Source organism: Tympanuchus pallidicinctus, unplaced genomic scaffold (genome assembly GCF_026119805.1).
Source record: "Tympanuchus pallidicinctus isolate F22 unplaced genomic scaffold, pur_lepc_1.0 scaffold5, whole genome shotgun sequence".
In the NCBI taxonomy this organism is placed as follows: domain Eukaryota; kingdom Metazoa; phylum Chordata; class Aves; order Galliformes; family Phasianidae; genus Tympanuchus; species Tympanuchus pallidicinctus.
In genome coordinates, this window is record NW_026294769.1 from 29,107,888 (window position 1) to 29,126,893 (window position 19,006).

Sequence of the window (19,006 nt, forward strand, 5' to 3'; positions counted from 1 at the left end):
GGCCAGACACAGAAATTGGCCTCTTTCATACTGCTCTCTCACCACCCGAATGCATTCTGCCCTCTGAAGACACCAACTTCATCCAAGAATTAATACTCCAGCAGGACTGGACAGACCCAAACATGGCATCTCTATCTCGATTTTTGACACAGTAATTTGTCTTGTGTCAAATTTACCTCAGATATACACAGAATTAAAACGAGAAGCATCTCCTGCACTACACAACCAACTGAAAAGTGAAATTTCAGAATAGTCTGAACTTCCTATGTTTTTTTGTTCCTCATGGAAACAGAAACAGGAAACCAACTTGCTTCAGAAAACTTCGACTCTTTCAAAAAACATTGCTGAAATTTTAGGCAAGAACTGCAGAGGGGAGTGACTGGCATTTGGCAAGGTCTCTAAACCATCATAGCCAGGTTCACTGACATGCAGAAGTCACCATTTCATGGTATTATGATCCAAACAGGATGTGCCTCTGCTTCTCAACCACTCAAACTTGAAACTCACTGGGAAGGCACATTGAGCTAACAAGTTGGATGACTAACAGAAATGGCCGAGACGTGAAAACAACGCCAGTGGTGACGTAAGCATATTGTCAACTTGCCAACTACACTGTGGGAATGCAAACTTCTGGCAGGGCTACGAAGTGTTAAATTGACACATCAAAATATGCCAGAGCTTGTTTGTGAAAGCTGCACATGAAAGAGTTGATGCTGAGTTATAATTATTAACACGTGCTGTGGAAAAAACTTACAGGGAATCTTTCTTATCTTAAATTCAAATTCCTTTGTCTTCAGTTTTCTCAACTTACCCTTAAATTCCCCTGGAGGAATCAGCTGGGGGATTCTCACACATAATTTCACATATACACACATACGAAAAATAAGGCTGAATAAAATTAACTGGAATAACACCCACAGATAACTATTAACTATAACTCATTTAAATACACTATCTAAAAATATTACTTATTCTGGCTTAAAGTAGGCATGAAAGTACATGGTACGTTTTTTTCTTTTAAGAATGCTTTTTAAAAGCAGTCAAAGTTCTCGATGGTGTTCTAAAGCAAAGAGTCAAAATTGCAGTTGTAAAAACAAAGCAGTAATGGTGTAAAATTATTTTTTTCCTCCTTTGTTTAGTTAATCTATATATGATATATGATTCTGAAAAGAAAGGCCTGTTAAAAGCAAATAAAACAGCATTAAAAAGACAGGAAAACTTACTTGTGTCAGACTGTGATTTCAGCATGCCTTCCATGTCTGTAGTAATTTTAGAGACCTGACTATAAAACCGCTGGACAGAATTTTTGAGGCCAGAAATATCTTTGGAATGAGATGATATAGTTCCATTCATTTCACGTATGCAGTTCCATAAGCTGCTCACGTGCTTATCTAGACCTTCTTTTATCTTCTGCAAGCTACCCGAAACAGAGTCCAGCTTGCCACAAACCTTTTCAACACGTGAGACTCTGCTCTCAACATCTGAAACGCCGTCCTGCATACCATGGGTCTTTTCTTTACACTTGCTATGATCATTCAGGATTTGGTCATTTAATTGTTCTAGTCTCTCTCTCACTTCACTGCAGCAATTATCACTAGGATGAATGGTTTGATTTGCAAATGTCTTCTGCATTTGATCAATTTTTCGGTAGACACCTCTTTGTGTCTTTCTGCAGGTTGAGTTGACTCCCAGAAGTTGCTCCTTGCAATTATTCAAGCCATCTTGAATATTCTTCACATCTTTATCCATGACATTTAGACTATACCGGAGTACACGTAAATCTCTCTGTATTTTCTGGTTGTCACGCTGGTTGCCCTTAATTTTCTCATTAAGAGAGCTATTTAAAAATTGCAGAAGAGCAGAGTTGTTCTCTGTTTTCATAAGCAAGTGACTGTAATTGTTATTACAATTTTCTAGCTCTTTCTGAAGGTTCTCCATACCTTGTGGTACAGACTGACACTTCTGCCCACAGAGGCGTTCAAGGGACAGCAGTTTGTTTTTCATGAGATTCATCTCTGCTGTAAATTGCTCATTTGCAAACCCAGTGTCACTGGGCATGATAGGCACAGGATTCATGTACATTCCATCTGGGTCTGTGCTATTAGCCATCTCTAAAATAGTGCCACCCAGCCTATCTTCTAGTGCCCGCAGTTTTTGGTCAAACAAGTCTCTCAGCTCATCTGCCTCAACAGCTATAGTGTTTCGGAGAGTTTCCTCAACGTAAAAGCAGTGCTCTTCAGCATTTCGTTCAGTGATGTTCATCCTTGCATCTAGCTCCTCCAGCCTCTCACCAAACATGTCTTCCAAATCTGGAGTTGACAATCGACTGATTTCATTATCTATTCTCACGTTCAAGATCCTGTGTGCTTCCACAACTCTGTCAAGCTTCTTATCTAAATCTTTTATCTGCTGGTCCAAGTCATTTCTCTCACTCTCCTTGCAGCAACCGGAATGGTTTGATGGAATCTGAGTACGGAGAGAATTTATCTCCTTCTTCAAGTCATTTTCTTTGCCTTTTATAACATCTATTATACCTAAACAGTTATTTTCATTGTCATCACACTGCTGCTGGATATCCTGTAGTTTGTATTCACAAGAGTTCTTCAGATCTGCCATTTTCTTTTCAAATCCTTCCAGCAATTCCTGTCTGAGGGACTCAAATCTTGAGTCTATATATTCCCGATATATATTGTCACTAGGCATTGTTATTGTGGGTCCCTGTGCTGCCTCCTGCAGTTGTTTTAACTGTCCTTCATAGCCTTTTACTTTACCATTCAGTTCTTCCAGCTTATCATTCCTGTTCTTCAAGGCCTCTTTGACCTCAGCTAGCTCAGATTTCAGATCTTCCACTTCAAAATCAACAAAAGGGTCCTTCTGATCTTTATTGCTGAGTCCAGGCAGATGAATACTATCTGTTTCACCACTAACTGCACTATCAGGCTCTGGGCGATCATAAAGGTTGTTCAGCCAAGTGACCAACATCTTACTGGCATCTTCTTGAACAGTCAGCTTCAGATTTTCGTTCACACGTGCCAAGGAGGACTGAAGTTCTATCACCGATCGCGTAAGTCTAAATAATTCTTCCTCAAAAAACTGCATTTTCTTCTCATGTGGTGGAGGTTCTGGCACTTCTGTTGGTTCAGCATCTGTTTCAAAGAAATAGCAGACAAAGTCTTTGCATGAGTATTCCTAGCTGTGTCTGTTTCAGTCAAAGGAAAATGATTGTACTTTTGCTGAAATCCAAATAATGCTCTAGAATGCACAATGTTAGTTCCTTTTCCTGTCAGTTCTTTCAGTAGTTTGTTATTAAAATTCTACCAAATATTTTCAAACTCGAAGTTTTATAACATTGACCAATTCCTGCCATGATACTAATTGTTAAATAAATTAGCAAGCAGAAAATCACTAATACAACATTACAGATTTATACACGTCAAGACACAATTCTCTTAGAACAATGGTATTCTCTGTAGCAATAACTTAGTGTGTGCCACTCTTAAATTTCCATTGAAGATTTGAGTAGCAACAACCTATGTGCATTAAGAGGCTTTGTGCTCCAGTATTTTGCTGAGTTTGAGTTCAAATGCATATTACTGGATAGAGTTCTTCACTCTTGTTATCACACTCATTGCAAAATTATGCAACCCTAACCCTAATTTGATACATATTTAAATAGTAAACAAAGCATAATCTCTGCGTATCCAAAACTAAACTAACACTAGCACTACACACTTTCAATGAAAAAAGTACAAGCAGACTATTTATTTACATACCCCTTTGCCATTATGCACTAAGAAGCAAATTCTCTAATAACAGCATCCATATTCCCAATTCTGATTTTGCACTATATCCTTCTTATAATTCAAAATTCAAAGACCTTTGCACAATTAAAGCATTCCGTTACAGGAACAAGAACAAGTAAAATGAAGTTAAGAAGCAGAAGTGAAGGAGAAAATATACTTTATTATGGAAAACAGATACATGAATTCTTAGCATCAGAAGAGTTCTTTCAGATGACAAGTAAACAGCTAAGAATAAGAAAAGTCTCCTGTCAAATTGTGTCTATGTTGTGCTCAAGAATTGTTAACAGTTTAATTTTCAGACTAAAGAATCCTAGCACTGGTTCCAAGCTATAAGGTAAGATAACATTAAGATAGGTGCTGAAAGCAACGAGATCGGAATTATTCTTAGTTTTAAACTGGATTTCAGCTTAAAGACAGCACAAAGGATATTCAAGACTGGCATGGTGGCCAATTTAATACTGAAGAAGTATGAATACATGGAGTGTAGCTACTACATACACATTGGTCCATGTTTTCACGGAAACAGTTTTTTGGGGATTTTTTGTAGGAGCAGAAAGAAAATCTCTCTATATAAGCAGCATACAAGTTACTAAAGAGATTGCTGTGTTTTATTATCAACCTTTGTGCAACACCTTTGGAAGTAATATTTTAGGTGGGCTACTAAAATATTTAAAAGCCTTATTTTTAAAGAATGCATATAATCTATAGAAATAATTTAAAGCCATGTATTCAAACCACTTCATTCAACTACATTAAAAAAGCCACTGGAAATCTGACTAAGTGCTATATGTGATATTAATCTCCTGTGATGCTGTGAAAAAGCCCTTTAGAAGGAAACATCTTTTCATCATCTTTTCTTAATGGTAAAAATCATAATACTACAGTAAGAACACTCCTCTTACCCTTTAAGAATACAGTATCTCATACAAACATAATTCATTCTTTAAGATGTTTTTTCAGCATTTGAGGCTTATTATTCCCTTACCCATTACTTAAGGTAAGTCATCTAGTATTAATATGTAAAATCTGCTCAAACCCTTGAACAAACAAAGCACTGTGAAACTGCTAGGAAGAATTTCCTAGTATTAAAATTAGTACGTTCTTTTTTGTTTTAATAGCAGCTCCTCTCAAATATATCTTTCTTTCCAAAGACTGAAGAAACAAACAAACACAAAATCTCTTCATACTACTAGAAAGAAAAAAAAAAAAAAAAGAAAAAGACCTTAATATTTCCCTGAATCATGAGCAGAGAGCTGGCATTTATTGGCCAGTGTTCCACATCCATCCCTCCGTTGTTCTTCAGGAAATTCTCAGTAATCTTAATACTGTTGCCTGGCTATTGTTTTCCTGCCACACAGTATCTTGCATACAGATCCTGTACCTGCCAGCAGTTGAGTTTAATCAAAACCATAACGATTGTTAAGAGGACAAAAGCAAGAAACCAGACATGATCATGCATACCAAAACTGAAAGAAAAAGTTACCCAAGCCTTTCTTCACAATAGCTTTTGCTGGTGCTGTGGGCCGACGAGCTGCCCTAGGCTGTTCCGATGGCCCTTCTCTGCAGTCTTCTCCTTTGTACCCAGGACAGCATCTCCATTCTAGCTCTGTCACAGTCTTATATGCAACCGTGTAGCGAGGTCTGAAACTTGTTCGGTATCTGCCAAAACAGAGAGTATTTTAAATTATTTGTAATCTCATCTGTTATCCAGATCAAACCTAAAATCAAGACTGTTTTCCCTTTAAAATCATTTCATATGTACTTCATTTTCTTCTTGGAACACCAAATGAACAAATGTTTTAGTCCAGGTTTTAAAGTTACCTGCACTTAACCAAGGCCAGTTCAGGGAGAGCAAGCATGGCCAGAGCAAGTGGGATAACGTGCTGGAGGAAGGGTCATCCACCAGATGACTGCTGAGAGTAACAGTGACTGCCAGAGTATGGATTACTCTATAAATTCAAAACTTTTCTCCTCTAACTACTTGTCATCACAAACCAACTCATGAGGCTCCTCCAGCAGTAACTTGATATCACAAAATGTTTCTGCCAGCTTTGTCTCTCCATAGTCACCACTTAAACATTCCTCATGATCTGTGTGTACAGAGCAGTTAAAGCCAGGAAAACTATTCCAGGAAAAGACAAAACACTGAAAGCATGAGTCAGATAAGGACATGAAAGAAGGAGCTGGAAGAAAGGCAAGGGCCAGTGAAGGAAGCAACTCTTCCTCACTTCATTGTTCCAGTTAAGCTCAAGAGGGTCTTGCAGACAAACCTCTGCACGTTACGTGCACACAACTTCAAGGATCCCTAATTATTTGCTCAAAAGTTATTAAATAGCAAACTGCTTCTAACTGTACAACTTTCTTTAACCAAGACTATTTTCACAGTTTTCCTTATGCACGTATAATATAGAATCCCCCCCAAGCCAAATTTCAGAAGCTGTTTTCTTTTATAAAAACTGCATCAACTTAAGGAATAGCTTATTTGGATTGATAAAAGTAAATATGTAATAAAGAAAGAATATGGAATAAATACAACTAAATGAGGAAAATAAATACAACAGGAGTGGTATACAGGAACAGTGGTATATAGGAACACATTATTCAACATAAAAAAAAAGTTATCCCAATTCCTCATACCAATTCCTTTCTGTGAATAAAACTAACTGTATAGTGCCTACAGTTTTTAGGTCTTGTTTTTTGAAGACTGTTTCAGTTTGCTTCCATTAAAGACAGACATGCTTCCCAACTGAGGTGCCCTTGGAGTAGTAATACCATACAAGAAACAAAAGGCAGCAGCAAAGGGCTCAACAAGGGCTCTCCAACAGATTTCATTCATACAGGATGTCTTTTAGGACACAGAGAATACAGTGCAGAACCAGAAACAGCTGTGCTATCACAAAGAATCGACTCCATGTTTCATTAAATGTTTTCTTGTATTAGTATGCAAACTCCCCTTTTGTCTCAAAGTAATCAGTAACTAGCTATCAGATGGAAAGTATTGCGCCAACTGTGAAGCAGTTCGTACTGAATGTAACAGAGTTTAACTGTCAATCTCCATGACTTTTCCTGCCACATTTATACATAATTAAAGAATTATATATATACATATATATATTTATGCAACATCTCCTACTTCACAGACGTAATTTTAATATGTCCTACATCTGATAGCTATTTGCTGTGTGCTTTTTGGTGAGCTGCCTCACAAATTTGAAGTGGGGGAGTTCAAAGTGTTAAATACTAATTTGTTTCTTCTCCAGTTCTGCAACAATATATTCTGATTTTTGCACAGAGGAAATACTTGGTGCTCTTCTGTGTTACCACTTCATCTATAATCACAGCATCATGGAATGGCCAAGGTTGGAAGGGACCTCAAAGATCATGAATCTCCAACCCCCTGCCACATGCAGGGCCACCAACCTCCCCATTTAATACTAGACCAGGCTGCCCAGGGCGCCATCCAACCTGGCTTTGCACACCTCCAGGGACGGGGCATCCACAACCTCTCTGGGCAGCCTGTTCCAGCACCTCACCACTCTCTTGGTAAAGAGATTCCCCATGATATCCAACCTTCATCTTCCCACCTTCAATTTAAAAACACTTCCCCTTGTTCTGCCATTATCTACCCTTTAACCTTTCATTAAAGGGCAATAAGTTACTTTGACCAGAGATATTGTCCTCTTTTCACAACTGTTTTGGGGCCAAACAGTAGTCAGTCTGACAAGCCATACTGGATTCTCTTTTCTTTTAACAGAAAGGCAAGGGTGGGTCTGGCTGTAAATCTGTCTGTCAGCCACTCCCAGGTACAGTGGTCTGCTGCGGTTATCTGCGGTTATCTGGTTTTCTGATTCTGACTTGGTGAACATTAACTCCAAGTGAGTTTCCAGTCTTTTTTTTTTTTCTTTTTTCTTTACCTTTGCAATAGCATACAAGAAACAGCTGTGGGCTGGTTTCAAGCTCATAGTTTCTTTTACTGCATTCATGAAAACGTCTGCTGAATGCTGTTTACAAATGTAAAGTGCAGACATCTCAAGGTCAAGTGCTTAAAAATTAAATAGATGAGTGCAGCATAGAGGGCACCACTGGAAAGGACAACATCCCAGCCACCCATGAACTTCCTTTTCCTTCTTGCTTATCTGAATGTTAAACCACATCTCACTTAGGGAGTTTGGGTACAACTCCCTCCCTTTGAACCAGCTGCTAGAGGCAGAGAAGTGTCAGGATTAGCTAGACGCTTTAGGGGTTTGAAGTGGTTGAAGAGCCATTACCATCTCTCACACAAGCACCACATTGCTGAAGTACAAACTCAAAATCCAGATCAATTTTCCTGTGCCGGAAATGGTAGTACATACTTTGCTCTGATTTCCATAAAGCACTTAACTGCTCACAGCTCTGTGTGTGTTCCTTCCCACACTTTCAGGGCCAAAATCCCTCCTGCAAATCCAACTATTTTGACCGTCTTCAGACACCACCAAGTTGCATTTCCTTATTTCGTTCCATAGAGAATGTTTACGCTATATGTCATATATATATATATTATATATATATATAATGTTTTATAGCTAAAAACAATTCTGTAAAAGGAATAAGAACAACTGTAGTGCAAAATACGTATTTGATTACTCAAATTATACAATTTTCCTTATACCATTTCTGTCACTTCAATCAGAGCTCAGACAAGTTTATGCATACTTTCTCTACTGTCACGTTCATCAATGCAGCCACCTTCAGATGACTTCAATATTCAGCTAAAAGTAAATTACAAGACACTATAATATACAAAAGAACAACACAGAAAAAAATCTGAAGGAATCATGCTTAATATTTTTCATATGGGCAAATTATACAACTTTTTAAAAGAGGTTTTTAAAGCCAGAACTTTGCTCACAGAGTGGATTTCATTGGGGGAGCCACAGACTTCCAGGGCTGTGCCAGCATTTAACAGTGTAATAGCACCAAATACAATTATATTCTTGGAAACGGTTCTGACAGAACAAAAGCAAAACATAACTTTCTGGTAGAGAGAGCAACCAAAAAATAATTTGCAGTTCTACATAATTAATGACATAGGATCGGGAGCTACTGAATAAGTCTGTATTTATATTTGCAGTACTTTCAATCAAATTGCTCACTTATATTCATATCAGGGCATACAAAATATACTCGGAATAGGAAAAGAGACAACGTCAATATAACGTTGCTTCTCTACACAACTGGACAGCTTTTAACAATATTTTATACCTATATTTTATCTCATAGATGTGAATCTCTACACAGTTACCTAAGGAAGCAGTTTAGTCAAACAGATTCAGAAAAGTTCCTCAAGTTTGTTAAAGAACTCTGGCCTCACTTTAATGCCTGCAAATATTGGAACATAACTTAATAAGATTTAATAACACATTAAGTCTTCCTCCAGTTGATTTCTGCTATTCAAGTAAGTGTTAATAGTCACAATTATTTTTACAAGTATCTCACAGATTGCAATGTTTTTATTATATGATTAAAACTTGTACCACCAGCATTTATTGTACCTCAGTAACCCACCCATGAGGACCCCCAGCTAAAGAAGATGATCATATCCTTTTGTTGAATTAAGTCAAATAATATTAATGAGGTCATTCTTTTAGAAAGCATGAACAGAGTGATTTCAACAGTCTCATCTTTCCCTGTAAGAAAGAAAATAAGAACAGCTGGGTTTTTAGGACTCTTTTCATGACAGAGTTTTAGCAACTAGTGCCTACTACCTTCACCATGAATTCAACACGTTGATCAAATGAGACAACACATTCAGAACAGTAATGTACCTCTCCATTTTTAATAACTAAATATTTCATAGTTGAACTGAAGTAGTACAGTGCAGCAGTAATGTTCAGTGTCTCTTCCTCTTTGAGAGGAAAGTATTTTCTTAGGAAAACGCTTTAATTAAAAATACATGTTTGCTTCAAAAGCTAGACGTTTTGACTATGGAATGAGCTATAATTTTCTCATGGTGCTAAACCACAGAAGGAAGCAGTTAGCACTGATATTTGGAATGTCACCTAACAGCGATAAAACAAATCAGAAACATTTGGACGGAACTGGTGGGAAAACATATGGCTCAGTTCTGTAACTAGATATTAACATTCAATCTTTAGGGAAATGCAAGGAGATAACTGCCACCACATCCTCACTGTGAGCAAGGGACTGCAGAATCAGCATGTTTCTACATAAGCAGTGCATAAAATGTTTATTCTGAGCACAAAACTTCAAGGTCAGTCCAGAATTCTGTAGCCATTGGAACAGGTCCCATAACTTCAGAGGCCTGCAAATCGTGGTCTTATTGAATATAAGATAGCTAATCTTCATTACTTAATGCTTTCACTGAATGTAGATCCACTTTTTCTAAATGATCTAGTATGCTCTGGCACATCCCAGTCATCCAAATCTCCAATATACTTCAATGGGGGTGCTGGAGTAGCATACAACTCCTCCTCACACATCACTTACCTGTAAGATAAAATGAAATGCAATCTCATTTTGGAAAAGTTTTTTTTTTTTTATTTTGCAGGCTGAAGGGGCTTCGGCTGAAAATATACCTAAGTTGTCCATTCCTCCCACACAGCTACTGAGCTAGTAGTAGTTAGCCCAGCGTCTTCTATTTCCCAACTCTCTAGACCTACTTGTAGCCCCTACAAAAGGTAGCAGAAATTCCAGCTCCAGTGAAACCAAGCAGATGTTTTGTCATTGTCACTAACAGTGAGATTCAGGACGCTTAACTTCAGCTGCCTACAGTGTATGGATTGGCACGAACCACATGTGCCATTAAGGGAACAGAAAAGCCAGCTGAGTCTAAACAGGACAGCATCCCATCCTGAAGTCCTATTTTCATATGATTAACCAAAAAGCATGTTGGACACTACTGACCTGCACTTGAGTCACCGTAACTGTAGATATCTAAATTTCCATACTCGTACGTATATCTCTGTAGGGCAAAGAAGTGAAGTTAGGATGAGTTGAATCCCATCTCTGCATTTTGCTCGTTTATAATCTTGCAGCACTGGCAGCTGCTAATCTACACAGCAGCAGTGGCAGCTATCTTCAGCCCTAGCCCACAGATGAGCTTAATTTAAGAAGAATATGTCTTTACTTGGAATTTGTCCTAAGGCATTTAGAGCAACTGGTGGAAAGACGCTTTGACAGGAGCAGATTAACTTAAAAGTCAAGGTGCTAAAAATCTATTTTAAAAGAATCCTAAAAACCCAAAAATGGTTATTGATTTTGATCTGGCATTTAGAGACACCAAGTTACTTCTTACAGACTTACGAAAGTCTCATCTTTATCCTTGCTTTTTTACTTTAGCGGTCAGTTTTGCTTTCCAAGATCCCTCTCTCCCATTCTATTCCCAGCACATCAGCACTTTAGGACAAATAGACAAAAGTTGCTTTCTTTTATCTCTAAAGAATACTGTGCCATCATCTATTGGTGACAGCAAAGGATCAGAAAACCACCCGACCAAAATCAGTTCACTGCAACCTAATCTTTCACATGGTTCTCTTTTGTGCTGAGCATTGATTCAATGTATCCAAAATAATGTTACAATTTCACCAGATTTTTTAAATTTTTTTGTTTTTTGTTTTTTAAACAGAAGAGGGGCAAAAGAGGTCTTTCAGTGAGATAGGTCTCACAGTGAGGTATGCATCTACATATACATGGAGAGACAGAGATTGGAATATATGTCAGTCATTGAGGATTTTATTTTTAATATGCTGACCACTAAACTCCAGTAAAAAATGATGAAAAACTAAGTTTCAGGTGTAGATTTTAATATTCTTAATGTTACTGAATTATTACCTCTGAAAGCTAGGCAGGCATCACCTACGAACAGAGAAACAAATATATAAGATGCATTTAAGGAACTTGTAGGTATTGCTTAAAGCACAGCTTTGTTCTTGAGATTTGTACTTCTTACATGATTACTTCCTTCCATTTTGTCACAAGATAAACATATGCCAGTCAACCACATGCTGATAGACCAACAATAAGCTACTAAAAGCCTGATGCAGCTGCAGAGGCCCCTGTTCATTGCAGGGGAGTTGGACAAGATAGCCTTTAGGAGTCCCTTCCAAATCTAATGATTCTTTGACTCTACAAAAACAGAACAAAAGAAAAACAAACTAAAATGGGATATTAGAGCCCAAGAACCCAAAGGAGTTTTGTAGAACAGCACTGTGCAGAAGTTCAATAGTGACAGAACAGAAAGGGATGCAGCAACAGCTCCCATGCTTACAACACCTTCACCTGCTCCAGCCTGCAGTGGGGACCAAGCTTCTCACCTTACACCAGTGCAAAGGCCAAGTGAAAATGCAGAGTACTGCTTCTGACAAAGCTCCCTGAGAAACAACAGCTCCAGCAGTGTCCCTTTTGCTTCCACTGTCCAAGACTCAAGCTTATTTCTAAGTGTGAGCTACTGCGAATAGTAGAAAACATACAAATTGAATACATAGAATGGATAACCAACGTTGTTATGAACACAAGAGCCAGCCTGTGGGATTAGCTGAGATCACAACCTTCAGAACAAAGCACAGCCTTGCTTTGAGAGCTAATACTTTACCAAGTGGTCAAAATGACCTGGAGGGGAGAGGAAAGATGAGAACTGAAAGCAAGGAGGTCAAATATCCTTAGAACTGTGGGAAGAGGGGAGGAATAATCAGCAATGTCTAAATCAGGAACTGCTCGCTTTCTAATGATGCAAAATATTTCTTACTTGTTTTTGTTTTTGTTTTTTTTCTTTTGTTTTTGTTTTCCAGGGGGTGATTTATGACAAAATAGACCTTAAGTGGGCCTGCAGCTCCCAAAAATTAACAATCTGTTATTTTGGAAACAGAAGAGGCCCCAGACCTGTAAGTCATATACTTCTCAAACCAGAAGAACACAAAGGAGTATAATTATTTACATTAATGTGAATTGAGGAACAGTGTGTGGCTTTCTGAATTACAGCAACAAACTATGAATGATGCATGAAATTAAAATCCCCTGTGCAATTCACAGAGAAGAAAGTCATTGTTGCACTGAGTGTGTAGAGATGCACAGTTTCAAGCTCAGGGAGATTGCCAGGAAAGTTTACCATGCTCAGCAGTCTCTCAAAGATTATCAAACAAGCACTCCAGGAAACTGAAGTATGCTCTGAAGTTGTTTAAGTTTCCTTACTGTTTTCAATGCAGAATCCCTTAGGCTAAACTCCCTATGCAGACAGCTAGCTGGAGCCTGTACAAAGAAATTCTGCTGCATACAGAATACCTAAGGAGGAATAAAAAATAAATCCCTAAAGACTTTTCTAGATATTTCAAGGGGAAACATGAAATAGCCCTCAACTTTCTGTGCATCCTGAAAGTTTTTCTGATGAGATATGCACTGCTAGAAGCCAGAGGCAAGCACAGTGTCTGATCCTGTACTGACTTGTATGTCTCAGGTCTGATTTGCCCAGTGCTGAGCGCTCTGATGCCGCTCCATTTTCATCAAGTGAGCATTCTCAGAGAAAACAACACTGGGACTGTTCAAGAACTGAAAACTACATGTGGATTTACTATATGTTCCTAGACGAGGGCTGGTGTGCTCCACCCAGGACGCTCTGAGGTTGCCAGAGAACGATAAATCAACACAGCCATCTGAACTGAACTGGAAGTCTGACATCCTGTGTGCCAGCAGGAAAATTTCCACTTCTCAAAATATTTTTATTAATAAGTGTTGTATATTGGTTATTTAAAGCCGAGTGTAACTAATCAGTATAGTCATCTATCCTGACATTTATGGTTACAGAAAACCAGCAGCAACAGCCTCTAAAGTTACTTCGGTCTTTTTGCCTTAAGTCTTCCCCTTGGCAATGACTGAACTTTGCTTTGGGAGCAGGCTTGTTTAAGGTTATTTAATACAAGAAGTTGGAAAATATTGCTCAACGAGAGATTTGGAAAGGTTTGCTAATTTAGCTATTGATTCATTTATAACCTTCTTGGCAGTTTTATAAGCATGTGCAACCTACTGCAGTAATTGGGTTGCTTACTACATGTTGATCGTTAGCGTTAAGATAAGACGCTCACAGTTAATCACAAAATCCACTCCCCACAAGCTAAAGACAGGTGACCTGACTCATTATTCACTTGAGCACACACTTATCTACATGCACATGCACAGAATTAATGGGGACTGTTATCTGAATTGGGGGATCTGATAAACATCCTTTCTTCAAGTCCCTGGGAACATGACAACTTTAAAGCTAGCTCTGCTGTTAGCTGGGGGCCACGGGGGCAATTACGTGACCTCCAGTGGTTCCTCCTAGTCTAAGTTTTTCTGTTTGATTTACTGCCTCATACTCTCCAGCTCTCCACGGGCAGGGACATCCTGCTTGCCAGTTCTGGAGCAACAATGAAAAACCAGAAAGCACTCCCCTTTTTCACCTCACAGGCTGGCTTATTATCAATTTAACTTTACTAGTGAAAGCAAAATTGCCCCAGAATGCTGGGCTAGAAGCTGGAGCATCTAAGGTATAGTCAATCCTATAACAACATCCCACGCCAAAGCAGCTACATTGACCAGAGAAATGTCCAACACAGAATCAGAGAATTATTAAGGTTGGAAAAGACCTCTAAGATCATCTAGCCCAACTGTCCACCTACCACTGATACTGCCCACTAATCATGTCCCTGAAAGTCTTGCCCAGGCTCCCTGCTCCTCCAGCCCCTCTACCATGGGGCATTACAGCGGATCCACAGCCCTCAAGAGTTTACAGAATCTAGTCAAGGAGATTGTACAATCTGCTTTTAAGCTATTTAAGTTTCTAAACTACTCACAAGAAAGCCAGGAAAGGAAATTTGCAGCACAGTAAGTGGGGAGAAGTCAGTTATTTATGAAACAATGCTAAATTTCACATATAAAAGTTCTCTTTGGTGCGTAACAAGACTAATATTTTCATATTAGTATCCTTCATGCCTGTGACCCATTAATAACAAAGGTTCTCTCTCCTTCACTAGTCACACTTCTAAATAAAATAAATCAGGAGTCCCCGAACTTCAAAGGGAACATACTTCAAAGGGCACTTCTGCTGCTTCTTTGTATACTCCCTCTCTTCCTATCTCTCAGGCAGCCACACTAACTCACATTTATCCCTGACGCCTTAATCATCCCCTAACTGTTCAGCAAGGAAACACATTACTTAGTCCAAATATCTATAAAACATTTGAACAAAGAAATTTAATTATTTCCTGAGTTTCCACTTAACATTTTAGGAGTAGAATGATATTTGAATGGACATAATGGGCTCATGCATGTATATAATTTTTAGGCTTAATCACAAGAGCTTTCTGTTTGTACTGAAACAAAAAATAATTCATATCTGCAACACCTAACACTCCCATACATGAAAAACACTTGGAACTCAGGAGCACACTGTATGCTGAAGGCAGTGAAATACTCACAGCGCCTTAAATGCGCAGAACTACTTAAGTACTTGCTGTGCAAAAGCTAGGCTGTAGTGAAACACCAGAAGGGCTCTTCAACTCATCCAGTGACTGACCAAAAACCAACCCAGCTCAAGTACTAATAAAACCCATACATCTTTGATACAGTCAAATTCTTTGTTTGATTCAGATCTCCCTGTACCCCATGTCTGTAACAGAATGAGGTCTCAGATAAATCAAGAGTATCCGAAGGAGACTACACAGGGACTGTTGTTTATTCCAATGAATCTCTACTATTTAGTTAATTTTTAACTTCTCTATGCCCACATATAAAGGAAAAAAAAGAGAACAACTCCAGAAAAATCCTCACAGCCATTTCTTTGTTTCTTTTATAGCTCTTTCCTGTTCTATTCTATTTGCTAGCTAGGCACTGAGCTAGCAAACATATAAATACATTTTGTTATTCAAACCACTATTCCTTCTCAATTAAACAATACTTTTCACCTGAAGGAAGTTATTCCTGGGCACAGTGGTGTGCAGGCTTTGAACAATGTATTTCAAACATATTGGATTAGTTATTTTCTTACTCTGCTACTAAGAAAACAAGCATACCAGCAACAGACAGAAAAATAAGTCACTGTCTATGAGAAGATCGTTTTGTACACAATAAGATTTCAAGACTTTGATAGGATCTGCTTAAAGGACATTCCAGCTGCTTTCCGTGTTCACTGGCTGCTGCTACAACAGGTACTTAGAACATTTTATGTTAAGAATGAGGAATTAGGTAGCAGTTGCCACTCGGGGTATGAATAAAACTACACTTACGTTCACCAGAAAGTCAAATTCAGGAAACAAAGGCTTACATTAAGTATTCAGTTCCATTCTCAAAGAACAGAAAAGTTCCATGAGATTGGCCACAGCAGGCAAGCACAAACATCTGTTTAGCCACATATTGTATCTCCAACAGCAGCCATCTCCAGACATGTAGGAAAAGCTGAAGGACAGGCAGTGCAATTTCTTAGAACTAGAGTGTAATCTGGAAGGGGATGTGACTTCTGAAGGTCATCCAGTTCGGTCCCCAACTGGAGCCGGGCTTCCCCTTCTGACTCCCGCCAAAACTGCCACCAGTTCAACCAGTTCGTGGCTCAGGAACTTCCCAAGCCAGAAGCGATGCCTTTGCACTTTCTTCATCATCTGCTAGCAGATGGTCTAAGAAAATGCTAATTTACCACCTCTGAAATTCCTTACTTACATGATTGCTGATTTATGTGTCCACAGAGCTCAGCTGTAACCCTTCCTCACTCCTCCACAGCTCCACTACTGAGACTGTGCAACGGAGTGTACGCTCCATTACACAGCCTCAATCAAAAGTCCAAAGTGGCCAGTTCAATACTCCAGAGAGAAACAAGGGAAATTACACAAGGCAGTGTGACTTGGCTGCCTGCTGCCTTTGTTATTTGCCTCAAATTCCTGTATTTATATATCCCAAAAGAGAAAAGCTATTTTTCTAAACAAACAAACAAACAAAAAGCAGTGCATTCAAATGCCAAATGCCCAACATCTATTGTCCCAGGCCCCGGGAAGGCAGTGCCATCATCATACACAGTTCACTCCAGTAGCACCAGGCACCAAGCAGTATCAACCATGGCCTCACTTTCTCAAGTCAGATTAAAACCAGTTACCCACATGTCAAAATCAAAAACAGTTATTTGTCCTAAAAGAATCCTTGCCATCAGCTCAGTCCAAGTGTAAGCCTGAGCCCCCCAAAATTTGGGAGTCTTCCCAGTGACTTCTGGAGAAGGTGAGATACTTTCACAGTGCACTCATCATGTTCAATTTTCCAATAAAAGAGCGCAAAATACTGCTGCTCTTCCATTGGGGAAACTGAGGAAAGGAATTTGGTAGAGATTAGCCACAGAGCAGTGCAGCTGTCTCCACTTCCTGCTCCACCTGCGAGACAACACAGCCTCAACACAGCAGACTGAGCTCTAAGCGATGCTCGCTCTGCAGGCTGCTGTGTGCTCACGGTAAATAACAGAATCATGAAGTTTGAAAAAGACCTCTCAAATCATGTCCAACCATCAGCCCATTCTCACCATACTCACCATCTACGTCCCTGAGGGCCACATCTACCTCCTTTGTGAACATCTCCAGTGGTGGTGACTGCACCACCTCCCTGGGCAACCTCTGCCTGATCACTATTTCTGAGAAGTTTTCCCTAATATCCAACCTGGACCTCCCCCAGTGCAACTCCCATACCCTCTTGTCCTATTGCTGTTACCTGGGAGAAGAGGTCAACTTCCACCTTGCCACAGCCTCCTTTGAGGCAGCTGTGGAGAGCAATAATGTCACTGCTAAGCCTCCTCTTCACCTGACTGAACCACCCCAGCTCCCTCAGCTGGTTCCCATAACACTCCACACCCTTCACAGCTTTGTCGCCCTTTTTAATGATCACGTGAAGCTAAACCAAACGAGCAACTTTGCATCACGCCCTGCACAAATCTCTGCATTGGCTGTGCTTCTTGCTGGACGGGCAACTGATGGAGGAGCTGCAAACACACTGGCTCACATTCCTGGCTCTCCCTTGCTGTTACTCGCTGATCCAGCTGCGCAGAGCAGCCCCAGACCCGCCGTGCTCAGCACACAGCCCGGTACAACCCGGAGCAGCACACAGGTGTGCAGCCAGCAGGTGCTGGGCTCCAGACGCCCGTGGCAGCGGCCCGCGGGCCCGGGCAGGCAGCACGGCGCGGTGTGCCAGCACAGCTCCCCCATGCCGGTCAGTTCGCACAGCGAACGCACCAACAGATTCAATGTGGCTCTAATTAGTTCCAGCGGCCTTATGTTTGCAATAAAAGAGAGCGCTGGCTTCGGGGCGTGCTCGGGGACCGCAGGCTGGAGAAGGACGGCCGTCTCGCCCGGGCTGTGCTCGCTTTGGGGTGCAACCAGAGCACGGCCATCGCAGCTCCGTGCCGCCGGGATCGTGCTTAGGCTTCAGGAGGACTTCGTACAACTGAGCGCTTCCCTTCCTAACACCGCCTCCTCCTCGGCTACTTACACCGGGGTCGGTCGGCAGGGAAACTCGTTCCAGGCGCACTTGTATTGGGCCTGGACGTAGCTCTCGGTCCCGTCCAGCACCGAGCAGCTGACGTTCTTGTTCACGATGTACGCGCACCAGTTCCTGAGGGCAGAAGAGACACGAGGCGTCAGCGCCGGGCAGCGGTAGAGGCGCGAGGGGCCCCGCACGTCCCGGCACCGCAGCCCAGCCCGCCTCGGTTCAACCCGCTGCCTGCAACGGCCCCCCAAGCCGTGCGACCACCCCGCCCGAGCACGGCGCTGCCCCGCGGGTACTCACTTGCTGCGGGAGCCCGGGCGGGAGTAGCGCAGGTGCGGGGTGGCGTGGCTGAGCCCCGCGCCCAAGGCGAGGAGCAGCGGCAGCGCCCAGCCCGAGGGCACAGCGGGCCCGGGGCTCAGCTCCATGGGGCGAGTCCCTCTTCGCCGTCTCCCTCCGTCCGTCTGTCCGCCCGCCCCGCCGCTCTGCCCGCTCCCTCACTGACGCAAATCCCCCCCACCCTGTTTCCGCCCTCCGCGGTGGCTCCGCGCCCCTCCGGCCCCGGCGCCGCTCCCTCCACCCCCGCCCGATCGGACCCAGCCGGCCCCGCTCCCCGCCCGCCCCCCGCCGTTCCCCTCTCCCCGGCCGAGGGGGAGCGCGGCAGCGCCGAGGCGGAGGGATGGACGCCGGCTCCGCTTGGCGCCGGTCGCCGTCAGCGGGGGCCC

At 41.3% G+C, this 19,006-nt stretch overlaps 2 protein-coding genes across 4 annotated transcripts in view; one reads left to right on the forward strand and one right to left on the reverse strand.

The window, feature by feature from the left end:
- EMILIN2 (elastin microfibril interfacer 2) overlaps positions 1-18,779 on the reverse strand; it is a 33,962-nt gene extending 15,183 nt beyond the window's left edge. Inside the window, exons 1-4 of one of the 3 annotated variants that reach the window (XM_052703446.1) lie at positions 18,585-18,779; positions 18,288-18,410; positions 5,287-5,462; positions 1,224-3,146 (exon numbers count right to left, since the gene is read on the reverse strand). In XM_052703446.1, coding sequence (XP_052559406.1) covers positions 1,224-3,146; positions 5,287-5,462; positions 18,288-18,410; positions 18,585-18,709 — 2,347 coding nt within the window. In that variant the 5' untranslated portion in view covers positions 18,710-18,779. Of the gene's footprint in view, positions 1-1,223; positions 3,147-5,264; positions 5,463-17,513; positions 17,644-18,287; positions 18,411-18,584 lie in introns of those variants that run through there. The other 2 variants (XM_052703447.1, XM_052703448.1) reach the window with 2 other exon arrangements.
- The window catches only part of MYOM1 (myomesin 1), a 289,844-nt gene that overhangs the window by 137,547 nt on the left and 133,291 nt on the right, over positions 1-19,006 (forward strand). The gene's annotated exons all lie outside the window — the stretch shown is intronic.